Source organism: Labrus mixtus, chromosome 16 (genome assembly GCF_963584025.1).
Source record: "Labrus mixtus chromosome 16, fLabMix1.1, whole genome shotgun sequence".
NCBI classification, from domain to species: domain Eukaryota; kingdom Metazoa; phylum Chordata; class Actinopteri; order Labriformes; family Labridae; genus Labrus; species Labrus mixtus.
Window position 1 is genome coordinate 24,719,653 of NC_083627.1, and position 14,588 is coordinate 24,734,240.

Genomic DNA, 14,588 nt, shown 5'->3' on the forward strand with positions numbered 1-14,588 from the left:
ATGTCTCTTAAAATGATTCCTGCCTAAATAACTTCTTTTTATAAGAATTAGAAGCGCTCTGAAATTCAACCGAGAGGTCTAAAGACATAGTTTAGAAAGACAGTGCTGAGGGTTTACTTGAGGCTCTCTTGAGAGGATGAGGAGGAGCGGTCACTCTGGGGAAGCGAGGCCACACTGCCAGAGCTCTTCAGGCAGGACTGAAGGGTTCTCTGGTAAGACGACTCCAGGGAGTTGTAGAGAGCGTCGGCCTCCCCTGGGAAGTGGTTCCTCAGACCCCAGTAGGCTCTGAGAGAGACGGCAGCCAAGAAGAAAACCACGATGGTGTGGAAAAGAGGCGGGGGGGGGGAAGAGATTCAGAGAGAGGAAATGGATGTTGGTGAGATATTAAATGCTATTTGTCTTTCATATAATTTGATTTTCAGAAAACCTGCATGTGTCTTACTTGCGTGCCTCCACTCTGGCCTCCGAGTCTGCATCTCGAATTCCCTTCTTGATGCTCTCAACTAGAACTGATGTGTGCCTGCAAGCAGAGCAATGGAAATGAAAAGGGAAAATTAAGAAAGAAAAAAAGTTAAGTTGCAAAAATACATTCATAGCTATGAAAATTTAATAATACAGTTGTGCTAGATGAAAAGAGTAGAAAAATAGCTTATAGACAGTAGTGTCCCAGTAGAGTTATGTGTTGATCTGAACTACGCTGAAAGCCATCCTCACCTTTCTAGAGAGTGGGTCTGCCATTCTTGTAGTAGTAGGTCCAAGAAATCATAACAGCGCCTGAAGGACACATTTTTTAAATCACTCTCATTATCACAGAACAGCATCATTGAAAGCACCTCATGATCTTGTTAATTATCTTAAATATGTTCATTACATCAGACCAAGCTGATGTTAACCCCACCTTCTAACAGACACAGACTTGGATGTGCAGTTACTGGTTATCAGGGGGATGAGCCTGGGGACGTGTGTGTGCTGCAGACAGGAAACGCAGTAGAGAGGGAAGAATTGTCAATAAGGGGACAAAACAAATCCAATAATCAAGACAACAGCAGTATCTTAGACTGGCCACATCAATCTCTACAAGGCTGTGTATCTGCTGAGCTCACCCTTATAATGATGCGGATGGCCGACACACCGGAGCTGGCCATGACTTTGGCACAGTTTGGGATGAGGTTGAACAGGACAGGAACGATGGCTTCCGCTCCATGGTCGAATTTATTCCCCAGCACTGTAGAGAGATGGCTGCAAGAACACACACACACACACCAATACTCAACATACATTTTCCATAAAGATCACTCACTTTCCAAACTGTGGTAAAACATCCTGATAAAGATTTATTCAGGGTTTCCACCCTTTTCTCAAGATCATTTTCCAGGACTTTTTCAGTGACAATTTAGCCGGTATGATAGGAACGCATCGTGCACATACACCAATATATTCCTTTCTGTAGAAGCGAAAAGTGTGCTGTCTGTGGATATAACCATGTACACTTCCATACTTATATATGATGATGAATTAATCATAAAATAAGGTGAGTACACCTGCAGATGTAGAGCACTTTATTTGAATACTACAAGTACATTGCAATAATGGTTTGGGCATTTTTAACCTACATTTTCCTTTTTATTTTCTCAAACTAAAAAATGAATTACACTAATTAAAAAAATAAGCACCAACCAAAATATCCCATTTTCTCTTGTGAAGTCTATTATCCCACCTGAACATCAATAATAACTTGATAGCATGACAACCAATAACCAGGGATGTAGCAAGATGGTCACGCGTTGGAACCATGTTCATTGCTTTCTGATTAATCAGGGCTTTGTTCAATTAAAATCACAAATATACTTTGCAGTGCCTTCAAGAATGACAACAGAGAATGAAAAAAGCTGTCCTCACAGATTAGCTAAAATACCCACAATGTATTGGGTTTTAATGAATAGGTGTATAAATGTATATTCTACAACTCTAAATCTGTCAATGATGGCACAGCCGGACTCTTATCAATGTCTCTGAATATTTAACTAACTGAATATTTAACTAACTGTTCCCTGAACTTGTATAAATCAGGGAGGGCTGGATGCTCTGATGAGGATAGGTTTGGGATTTTTTTTCTGTCACTGCAAATCAAGCTAATTTTGGTTGCTTGGTATTCCAGACGTTAGCATTAAAGTTACAGTTGTGCGTTATTTATGCAGGATTTTTTTTTTTGTCACGTGATGGCAGTATATGCAATCAACACTCACGCCACAGTGACGCATGCCTCTCGGACGACTTGTGAGCGCAGGTCTTTAGCGGACAGTTTGAAGGCTCCATCCAGTAGCCGTAGGTGCTGGTAGAAACAGTCGTAGGTGTTTGCGCCCGCCACCAACAATGAGCGGAATTTCTTCAGCTGCAGAAAAACAAAGAGATAAAGAATAGTACGTTTAAGACGCCAACAATCGTTCAAACTAGTCTTTGCATTCATTTACTGAAAAAAAAAAAGGAATTATGCGAGGGTGCATTATAACTGACAGCGTTGGCTCTCTGGTCCCAGTCGTGTTTGTCATCAGAGCAGATCTCACGGATCTTATTCAGGTTGTCCTCGAGATCCCTCGATGAGTAGATCTGCATTGAGGCACAGTGAGACAGGAAAGAAGAGAGGAAGGGAGCCAAGCAAGCATGTGGAAGAGACAAAAAAAAAGTCTTAGTCGCTCAGACAGCCTGACCTTCAAATACTGTACAGTTTGGTTAACCAAAGGGATGAATATGTGCAGTCGTGTGTAGCTTACCTGGACTGAAGGGACATCTGTGAAGGCTTTAATGAAATCTTCTTCATCGATCCCCCCTGCACTTTCCTTGGACACTAGAAATAAGAGCAGAGTGGATTATTATACATTTGTATTTGCATTTAAACCACAGGAGTTCAAGCACACTTACAAAAACATAAACACACAGTCAAGAAAGTGTTAGCAGCCTATGTTTCGAATGCACATCCTGCAATGCTCATGTCAATCATGTTTCTCAGGGGAGCTGGAAGCCACGTGCTCCACACCTCCTACATCATTTTATCAAAGAAGCAAATAGGAGAGGAAAGAACAAGACAAAAGAAAGGTAAGAGGACAGAAGAGGAAATTCAAAAAGGTCCAGATTATTTAAATTGGTTTTTAATACCTGACATTGCCACAAAGACATGAAAAACTCTACATGGCTCTAAAGACGTCTGGGAACGTTGTTGTAGAAAGTCTGATGTCTGTAATCACTGTAGTGCTCAGGGAGTTATCAGGGTGACAGGAATGGCTGTAAATTCATATTATTTGCTGTTACCATTGACATTTGAGTCATTACAAACATTTTGATTGAATAAAGTGAATTTCAGAATCTATATTTTTTTTTTTTTACCTGTATAGACAGGTATTGTAGATCAGTAAGTGCAGGTATGTTCTGTGTTACATCAAGTTAGGCCATAGTATCAGTTTATCCTAGATAAAAAACATTTTTTTTTAAAGCTCTATTTTTTTCCTGGCAAAATCCAAAAAAATGTTTTGCTGTTGGGTATTGCCAGCGTGTGCATTCTGTCGTCTTAATGCAAATGGAGACAATGGAGCCTCCCATTGTCTCCATCAGAGAAACAGTCTCATGTTGCAAAATAGCAGCCTGATGAATTATTCCCAAATAATGAGATAAAAATATATATTTTACACTGGTTCACGTGAAAAACAAGTGGCAGGCTCAAGGTTTTAGAAGTGCAGTCTTGTATTTGAAAAATCCCCAGCATGCCCTTGACTTCAGCCTTTTACATTTGCTGCACAATCAATAAGCCTGTAATGATCCAAGTGACAAGAGATCACAGCGTTCTGTCTCCACCAAGTAGCGCAAATGTAGCAGGACTCAGACAGACTGCTCTCTAGTAAAACCCATCCACCTACGCGCGTGTGTGTGTGTGCATGTATGCGTGTTATTGCTGACACAGATATAGAAGCAGGAAATTGACTCTGGTGTGGTGGTGGGAACAGAGCTTTCTTCCAATAGAGAGAGAGAGAGAGAGAGAGAGAGAGAGAGAGAGAGAGAGAGAGGGTGGTGGGGGAAATCAATACATGTAAAGACAAAGCAAACATAACATTCCAGCCATCTACAGCAGGATGATTTGGTCCTCTCAAAGGGGAGGAGGATATAAACTGAGCAAAGCACAGATAGGAGGATGGTGATAAGAACATGAGAGTGTATCAGATTTCTGGAGATGGAGAGGGAGAGGGAGAGAGTGTGTCTGTGCAGTGTCTTCTTTCCTCATTTGTGTTTGCTTTCTTTGTTCTTCAGTCTCTAGCTCATCTTAAGATCACTCAATCCTCTATGTGCAATAATATAGGAACCTTAATCGTGCAATGACATACACGACTATTCGACGACTTCATTATACTAATTTCCTTGTATTTTGTGAATTCTTTGGCGCTCTTAACGAGGGATGTTCCAAGCAACTAATTTCCCAAGCTGGTTAAACAGATATTTAAATTCAGGCTAGCCGACTTGTCTAAGGGTAAGAAAGCACTCAGACAACACAGCCAGTTGAGTGGAAGGTTTCTGTTTGTGAGCTGTGTCAGGTTTCTGAATGTTGTCAAATCGGTTCGCTTACGTTAGCATCGCTAGCACCAGCAGGTCACCGCTAGCACCAGCAGGTCAACATCCACATGCTCCGGTTGGTATGCCAGTTTAACCCATCAGAGCCAACATACAACTGTATCTTCATTGTGTGGATCAAAAAACTTCCCAACAGGTCATACGAGATTCTATCCGTTCACTGTGCTTGTCTACATCCATGCAGTAGAGTGAGGAAAGACGGCCTAATGTCCAGGGCTGCAGCCAATCTACGGCTTTGAAGGCTTATTCGTTTAACCATCTAGTAATTCTTGATGGTGGGGATTAAAAAAAGATTGATCTGGAGTAGAACTGCAAATTGCAAAGTATGTAGAAATTTAACTTGTTTTTTACAACATTTGTGGTTGTCAAGTCTTGACTCTTAAAAAGCTAAAAGTACACAGCCAATTCATCAAAAAGGAGGATACAAGTCAATCCTTAATGACCATTTATAGTCTTGAACTTCAGGATCCCTTGTCCCTGCAGAGATTAAATAAGACATTCTCAGTGTCTGTTATTTTAACGGACAGGGTCAGAAAAATTCAGAGGGTAATTAGTGAGTTAGTTAGATTAGCGTGTGCTAGTGAATTACTACCTGGTTACTCGGTTGCACTTATGCTTGTGCAAGTGTTTCAGCCTTAGCTTGCAAAGCATCGTGGACTCACAACAAATGCATGTTAGCTTTAGCTTGTACATGCTGTAGCTCAATATAGTTTATGAACAGCTAAAACATAATAGTTTTAGACAGTTGTTGTTTTTCTCAAACTTGGATTAAAAGACAACACATCCGTGCTGGGACCAAACACACTTGAACGTAGACAAGATAAGTTGCCTAGGTGTTATTCTGACTGAATGTGACTACATTAAACAAAGTTCATTGAAGAAAAAAGCGATGAAGGGCAAGTGTTAGCAGTGTAGACCAGCCCCATAACGTGTGAGTTGAGGAGAGGCAAAGAGCGAGTTGTTGCACCAGTGGCTGAGGTTGGCTGGTCTGTCCTGCATGTAAGCTACACAACCCTGCAAACTTTTTCTGTGTGTCGTAGGATGGCCCTGTAAATATTCTAGTAATTTGTGCAGGATGTTCCCGTATTATTAATGGCAGACAGAATGGTGTGGTGGATCGTCCTCAGTATTCTAATCTGTCAAAATGATGGAAAGTCTTCAGATTTTTCCATCACTCGTCAGGACGAAAATTATTCAGTGAATGTACCTCTGGTTGGATGTCAAGTATTTGAGAAATCAAAAGAATGAAATTGTAACAATATACAAATGATTTAAAGTGATGCCGTAAGTTATGAATAAATGTTAAAGACCATACTTTCTTTAGTAAAAATGTATTTTTCCAAATTTGGATGGAAAATGTGGACATGTATGAACGGTGTGTGTTTTACAGGAGATTTTGTACCTAGCTTGCCACCAGTGGCGCTGGGCCTGCGTGCAGCAGAGGATTCTGCCGGCTTCTTGGGAACTTTTGGGACCTTGAAGGCAGCCTGGGCCGAGGAAGAACGATTCCCATCCACACTGTCATCATCCTCAAAATTGCGATCTGTAGGGAGAGGACAGAGAGAAGACTGTTATCCACTCTGTGGACAAGAAGGTGTGCTGGTAAAACTTTTTGACAGTGTTGTCATAATGTTACAGAATAGTACAAATCTATACCATAAAAACTGTCCATAAATGTATTCAACAGAGTGTTTTATACATCCATACAACAAATCTGCTGACACTGAAAATGGTATATGATTACTGGTAATATATTCCAATATTTCTAATTCAAACCTCAAAGTATTTCACAGCACCTTGAACTTTATTTCCCTCTTTTACACAAAGCAAAAAAGGCTTAAGGCTATTTGGAGGCTCAAAAGAAAAGTGAAGATGAGAGGCAGAAAACGGGGGAGGTTGTACTCTACAGAGAGCTTGGTCAGGAATCACTAAATCAATACCAATTACAGTCACAGAATTGGAAAGAAGAAAAAAGGCAAACCCACACACATACATTTACTTCAAGGAACTGCAAACACACAAAACGACAATCAGGATGCCCACTCGTACAACCAGTGACTGATAGAACGCAAATACTCAATCTGTATATGGTCAGAAATAAAGCTAGCTAGAAAGCTAACAGCGAAAGTTGAGACACACTTGCAACAATGCAGGATTCCGAATGTACATTCACCAGTAAAGACACTTGTGGACAGCAATTAGCATCACACACACACACACACACACACACACACACAAGTCCACTGTGGACATGAAAGTGGTGGCATAGGAATGCAGTCGGCCACCGGTCCCTCTGACAACCAGCCGTGCAGAAATGCGCCAAAGCCACCACCCAACACCTTGACTCATACATCAAGTTACCTACACACACAGTCAGCATGCAAAAATCTACTGACAAGCATGCATGGGAGTACAAACACGCTTAACGCTAACAGTGAGTGCACCGCCTATTGTTTCAAGCTCAGTAAAAAATAACTGATCATGTAAAAAAAGCAGATATAAACATTATTTATTGTGTACAATATGTACCGCATATACACACATATACATCAACACACCCTATCCCTGCACTCACAGTCACAGATCCGCTCGCAGATGAGACGCCTCATACTTCTGGGAGGGCGTGGTATTAGGGTCCCCCCTCTTCTCCAAGCCGAACCCCAACAAACACACACACAAACATACACCTCACACACACCTCAAATAGGGTCTACACACAAACACACACAGCCCTCACATCGCTGTCCGAAAAGCCCTCCACCCATACAAGTGCCGGCATTTTCTTTCACTCTCTCTATCTTCTCTCCCTCCCTCCCTCCATCTCTCTCTCTCTCTCTACCAACATCTCTCCTCCTCCTTCCCTCAGTAGCCTCATAGCCAATCAGAAGAGAGGTGACATCATAGTGTTGCAGCCAGTGCGGAGGCAGAACTATGAATGTGTGTGTGTGCGCGGTGTGTGTGAGAGAGAGATCCAGGCAGACACCCCAGGAATATTAACAGGCCAGGGCTTCTCTGTGTGGCTGTCAGACCAGCTAACCTAAACACATTACCACTGACAACACACTCTCTTCATTTTCTCATAACATCTCCCTTATTCTCTCTCACACACGAACATCACTGTCAACTACCTCTCGACAAAAAATGTATGCAGCTACATTTACCTTTGACACAACACATTTACTAACTCCCTCCATCTCTCTCTTTAGATGCTCAAAAGAACAAAGGATGTTGGGGACGATCAAAGGAGGGGTGTAGGGAGAGTGAGGGGTTGGGGGTGGGGGTGGTTAAGACCACACCCCTCCATCTGAGGCCTTGACCCTGCCACTCTCACTCAGACAGTATAGTCAGTCACTGAGTGGTTGGACAGAGACATAACTTGGGGTGTTTACTCTGTAGTCACAGGGAAGGGATTAGCAAACATTCAGTGTTTGGACCGAACTTGAAAGAAACAAGCACATAAGGTAATGACATTCAGAACTGGCTTCTCAATACCCTTCTGTCTCAACAACACATCTGTGCTGGGCCAAAAAAACCACACAGAAGATAAGTTCCTTTTTTCTGCAGGAAAAAACAGCATAATGGAAAAACAAGACACTAACTGTACACACTATTGTAGCTTATGTGGAGTTTATGTACAAAGACACTTATTGAAACAAATAAATTCAGGGATCAGACACCAGTGAATTAAAGTTCTTTCAAATAAAAACCATGGGCCAATTAGCAACACTCATGCCTGCATTTTAGTCATGCATCAAGGGTCTCAGCATTGATTAGCATCAATGCTAGCATTATTTGCATCTCATGCTTTTGTCTAGTCAGACCCCATGGGAGTCTCCGGGTGAAGGGTAGAGCAGGGACATCAGAGAGAGATAGAGAGAGAGACAGAGAGAGAGAGAAAGATAATGAGGAGAGAGATAGTCTCTTGTACAGAGCAGACTGCACTCTTGTTGTCATGGTGACCAATGCTGGCCAGCTTCTCAAATGAATAAAGCAACAAATAGAGGGGAAAAGAGAGATGGTCAATAAGCCTTCTTGCACATACACATACACATACACATATTCAATTTAGTTCAATCATCAGTATAATTTTCTGTTTGTTTGACTTCATGCTGGGTTTTTTTTTTTTTATGATTCTCGCTATACAAGGAGGAGAGGATTATCATGCACTGCCAAATAATATAGCACAAGATGCAAATAACAAGTCTATACACAAACAACACAGAAACAGACACATGCTTACCAGAACACATACACACACAGTGAGAGATATCAGCATGTACCAGGCAGTGTTGCCATGGAAACTCCAGGCTGAGATTGCCTCCTCTCTCCAGAGGAGGAATACTTTATTAAAATAGAGGACTGGCTCACGTATATAGATGTGATCAGTTGTCCAGAAAAACTGAGTCAGAGGCCAAAATCAGACATGTTTAAAAACATCTGCAAAAGCACGCAGTAGGGCCCCAGTGGGTCAATCCCTAATCTGTGTGGGAATAATCCCAGAGTATTTCCCAGCCTAAAAACAAATATAATCTACATGGAAGGTCATACAGCCTTACAGAAGTACTTTAGTGATTAAATGCCAGATCTGTGAACACAAACACAGACTCGCACGCAAACAGATATTCAGTTGTGACCACTAGATGGCAGCACTGTCTCTGTTCCCAACAGATATTTCCTCTAGATCAAACATTTTAAAACGGGACGCAGAAGCATCCCACTGCATGACAGACTGGAATAAAAGGAAAGGGGTTGTACTGGTGTGTGAATTTATTTTACGTCTTTTATGCCAGAAAGAATGTCTATAACCCTGGATGAGATTATACTGTGTTAAATAACTATACCATAGTAAATGTTAAAGAAACATATCATTTAAATGTGTGTTGTTTTTTTTTAACCAAAATGACACAGCACATGGTTGTACATGCAGTGTAAAAATCCACTCAGACAACTTTCTTAAACTGTCTATTTTTTGGACAGAGAAAAACAGAAAATTCAATATATTTCAAACTAAAACTAAAGACTTTCGCAACTGAGCAGAGTAAGAAAAATAGTGACAGAGTGTGGAGCAGCTTTTTAAAAGAATAATAATTCTTAGATAAATTAAAATGTGAAGGGGTTTATACAGATCTTCATAAATTTAACCAATCATCAGAATAAGAATCTGTATTTATTGCCAAGAACATTTACACATACAAGGAATTTGACTTGGTGTTTTAATGCAAAACCATTAAAGGAAGTATAAAAACAGCAGAGCTCCTGCTGACAACTTAAATAGAATAAGATACAAATGTAAAAGTACAAAATCTGTTTACATCGGAGTATGAAGCGCATACATTGCATATATTGGTTTAAATTTTACTTCACAAGAAGTAGAAAATCTGAGAAACACCCAGAAACAATAACTGAAGAAAGACAGCAGGAGAACTGGACAGGCATGATAGCATGTAATACATATAAATCTCAGCACTGGACTTGGAGCCCTACAAGATATCTTCAGAGGAATTAAGATTTACTGCACAGAAAGCCTATGTTTGTGCTGATCTGCTGTAATCTGCAGGGGAACAGGCAATGTCACAGGGGAACAGGCAATGTCACATATTCCCACTTAGGTCTCATGTGACTTTGTGCACAGTCCCAGGTAAACAAGTAAAATAATATGACATTAAACACTGCCCACATATGAGAATACCTACAGAAGAACAAAACTATCACTGCAAAAAGGTGGAGAAAAGCTGTCAGAGAGCTCAGGACAGCTCTGGCTCCACAGTAAAAAACAAGACTGTGTGTCAGTGCTAGACTACGAGGCACACAGCTGTTTCTGTAGAAACATGCCACTTCCACTAAAGTTTATAGATACGTGACGCACAACAGTAACAACGCAAGTTATTAAATATCTTGATTATTATAAGACAAATTAGGCCTACAGCAATGGCTTCTGATTTAAAATCAATGAAAATACATAAAACAAGAAACATAATACAATAGTACAGAACTACATGAACATAAGCTAGCATCACACAAACTAAACTTTTTCAATTTGTTGTGTAATAATAGTATAATCGTTGTAAAGGAGGATGTATCATAGAGGTTTATCTTATGGAAGAAATGTGTTTTACCTTTAAACAGGCCCTGCACATTTTTTTCATCAACACTGATGTAACAGTGATTGTTAAAAAAAGAGAGAGACGATAGGATGTTTCACTTCAACAATCCGGTTGTTTCAGGGACGGAGAATAATGGAGAAAAGAGAGAGAGAGAGGGTGAGAGACAAATTTAAGGTTCAGCCCGGGATTCTCTAATAAGAGTCGGCCTGCTCCAGATCCAGCCTGGCCCGGGGAAACAGAGCTCTTTATAGGAAACGCACACGCACACAGACACACAGAAATAATTTGAGTCCCAATTCCAAAAAAGAGAGAGAGAGATATATAAATCATAATATTCAGAGGAAAAGCTTTGCCATGGCAACCAGCCTAGCATGGAAACGGGGTCATGGCTTCCTTTTGCAGAATGGGAGCTGCACTGAAGCAGAATGAGCATGTCTGCAAGTGTGTGTGTGTGTGTGTGTGTCCCTGTCAACACTGACGTACTATGCAAGCAATGAAAGCTGTTACTGATGGTCAGTTTTCAGGGCACTGAATCTTCTACGGTGTGTTTGTAAGTATGTTTGAATTTAAAAGAACTCATTTTCAGACCAAACCAAATAACTTGAAGTAAAAGCCGAGCTAGGTGCCAACAGTGCTGACTCGCTTGACTTTCTCAAACACAAATACTTGAAGCATGTGCCATTCTTAAACATGCATGCATTTAACCACACATGCACATATAAGAGGATTCACACAAACAACTAATAAATAAATAGGTTTTTAATATAATTAAGGAAACAGATCATCGTCAATGGTTTCTTTTGTTTCAGTCTCAGTCTTAATGTTCTTGGTCTGTATTCTATGTGGTTTGTTTTTGTTTTGATCAGAGAAGTAGGCAGTTTTACGGCACACCTACAATTTGTGCAGGCTAACTGGTTCACATATAACGCATTTTTCTAATAAGCTCCATCACCAGAGACGTGGTTAAACTAGGATGAATATTGGAGATGCTTTTGAAAAATGGAGAGAGGTTAGAACGCAGAAAGGTTTGAAGACCGATGCAGAGCACATTTAAAGTCAAAGGACATGTGTCTCACTAAGTAATGTCTCCATAAACAATCCCAAACATCAACGGTAAAAAAAAAACCATCAACACAGAAAACACACACCAGACAAACTATCACAACTACAGGTAGAGTTGAGGTATTGGACAAGGAAAAAAGGGGGGTGTCACAAATGTTTTCTACAATTTGAACACCAAACTAAATGGAGAGTGTACACGAGTCCTAACAGAATATTTAATCTACGCATTTAGCTTGCTTTAAGGGTTCATACTGTACCATGTAGCTGATATCTTGGGTTCAAGTCAGGCCTGCGGCCGCAAGTTACACGGACGACCATCACTTTAAATATGTCCTCTCTCTCTTTTGAATGAAATTTAAATTAAAAACAAAACAAGCCTATTTTTTTCAACAACAAAAAAAAAGAAAGAATCTCTAGAATACACACATGCTCCTCAGCACAAACACACTGCGATGAGATGGAGACACTCTAGGAAACCCCAGTTTCCCTTCACTTTGCAGATATGGCCTCAATCTGAGCCGGAGCACTCGGGGTGAAAGCATTTGAGTTTAAGCTGATTTCAATTTAAAACCATATGCTGACAAGCCTTTGTCTGAGTGCCAGCATCCGTGGCCAGATGAGATTAAACACACACTTACCATCGCCATCATCCCCGACTGCCATGGTTACAGTGTGTTACGGATAAAAAAAAAGTCCTGTTGTCTGTGAGTGTATATTCGCTCCTCTCCCTCTGTTCTCTCCTTTGTTTTCCCCTCTACTCTCTTGTTTGTTCAATCTCTCTCTCTGTCTCTGTCATGATGAATCAGGGAGAGGCAGTGATAGGCACAGTGCTGTGACTCGCCTACTGCCAGAGATCTCTGTCAGCTTCCTCCCTCGGCCCATTGCCCCCCAGTGCCTCCCCAATGCCTTTCTATCTCTCCCCTCTTCCTCTCTCAGCAACAGCTGCGTTAAACCCTGCAGATCAAACCAGAGCTGGCCAAAAAGAGATGTGGGGCAAGGGCAAGGGAGAACACATTTATGTCTGTACATATTGAAATATTATATGTGAGTTTGTGTTCTTGTAAAATCTTGGAAGGTTCTGGAAAGTAGAGTTGCAACAACGATTATCGATTCTAAAGGTTATCGATTTGTTGTGTTGCGATTTGACGCCACTTGCCATGGAGTGGAGCTGTTTACGTCACAATCGGACAATTGAGTGGTATTTCTGTTATACATTTAAGTAAAAGGAAGCCAAATGGAACAGAAGAAACATTAACTTAATTTAAAAGACAAATACAACTGAATATAACATTAAGAATTCAGGACCTAACTTCAAGTAAAAGTCCTTCATTCAAAATATATATCAGTATTGTAATCAGTATTAAAGTATGTAAGTGAGTGAGGTAAAACAAAAATCTTTTACACGCGTTGTTAGTCCATGGTCTGTCTAAAGCTGGATTTGTTTTTTTGTTTTTTTTTTCACCAAGGCACCAACGACAACGCAATAAACCAAGAAAATAATTGGCAGATTGATTGATAATGAAGTAAATTCTTCATCCCCTGTAGACAGGGATGGAATGGCACCACAAATGATGTGTTGTGTGGCTCTGAGCAGCCAGCCGTGGCAGGTCAGGCTGCAGTGGCAGGTCAGGCTGCAGTGGCACAGAAAGAGGGAAAGAAAGTAGCTTAAGTACATTTGAGGTGTCAGCCAAGGCCAAACATAGAGGCATGAGTCCAACATCATGCTCACTCGAGTGAGCATCTGTAGTCACTTTCATTTTGTGTATACTTGGGGAGCTGAGACATTTGCTCAACATCGGTGAAGGGTTTTTAAACCAGGCACTTGAAAAATAAATGTATAATGAAAATACTTTGATTGGTTAACCAGGGTCGTGGCTGCTTCTGTAATAGTTCTGAATCATTGAAGCCGTTTAACAAACGGTTAATTGCTGCATAAGGAGCTGATTGTTGTGTAGTTTTTGATCTCTTCTAGGCTGCTTCAGACAAGTGTCTGTGTCTCAGGAAAGGTAAAAGATTTTGTGCTTAATTCCACAAAATAACTGATTGGACAATTTATTGTGATAAACACAGCATTAATAACAGAAACAACACTCAATGAAAGAAAAAAGAAAGACATGAAAAAGACTGATTTGATAATAAACAATGCCCCGAGAGTGTAGGGATTACAAGCAACACTCCCTCCATTCCTCTGCTGCCACCAAAGACAACATCATAACAACTCCACCTCCAACATGCCCTGAGCCCATCTCCATGTCCCTCTCACTAACTTGCAGTCTACAAGGCATGAGCAGGCAACAGCCACATCTGTAGCTGTTGGACACATTGATACAGTGACAGGGCAGCCTTAAGGTACAAACAGCCAATCACAGACTCTGCTAGACATAAACAACAGACCTGAATGATCACACAGAGAGCTCAAGTCAAGCTTAAAACCATAAAGTAAGTAAAAAACAGTCATTTTCCTTGCGGTGTGTACAAACATTATGTATGTTAAAGAACCTTTCAGTCCTTGCATTTGCTTTTGAATTAACATAGCTTCTGAATTTGTAGCACATAATGTAAGTCATTTCAGGCATTTCTGCTGTCGCAGGGGTCAGTTGCCCTTGTCGTACATTTTACCAGGAACAACCTCTATGTTTGAAGTCTGTGACTCAATGACGAAACATTTGTCCCTGTGTCTTTCCGTCTTATGCCATACCTGCACTGTAACCTTGTTTCTCTGTATCCATAATGATTCCAAAAAAGTGTTGTTAGCTGTCATCTCAAGGTCTTTCTTCTGCAGCTGTTGTACTAGCTAACCTCTCAGTC

General features: G+C 40.7%; 1 protein-coding gene across 44 annotated transcripts in view; it reads right to left on the reverse strand.

Annotated features, from left to right (window-relative positions):
- clasp2 (cytoplasmic linker associated protein 2) overlaps positions 1 to 14,588 on the reverse strand; it is a 58,213-nt gene that overhangs the window by 21,245 nt on the left and 22,380 nt on the right. For 38 of the 44 annotated variants that reach the window (XM_061059457.1, XM_061059453.1, XM_061059455.1 and 35 more), the window contains 9 exons: positions 6,017 to 6,157; positions 2,772 to 2,845; positions 2,515 to 2,607; positions 2,247 to 2,392; positions 1,104 to 1,239; positions 899 to 969; positions 715 to 774; positions 443 to 520; positions 118 to 285 (listed from right to left, as the gene is read on the reverse strand). In XM_061059457.1, coding sequence (XP_060915440.1) covers positions 118 to 285; positions 443 to 520; positions 715 to 774; positions 899 to 969; positions 1,104 to 1,239; positions 2,247 to 2,392; positions 2,515 to 2,607; positions 2,772 to 2,845; positions 6,017 to 6,157 — 967 coding nt within the window. Of the gene's footprint in view, positions 1 to 117; positions 286 to 442; positions 521 to 714; positions 775 to 898; positions 970 to 1,103; positions 1,240 to 2,246; positions 2,393 to 2,514; positions 2,608 to 2,771; positions 2,846 to 6,016; positions 6,158 to 7,189; positions 7,399 to 12,418; positions 12,560 to 14,588 lie in introns of those variants that run through there. The other 6 variants (XM_061059476.1, XM_061059475.1, XM_061059474.1 and 3 more) reach the window with 3 other exon arrangements.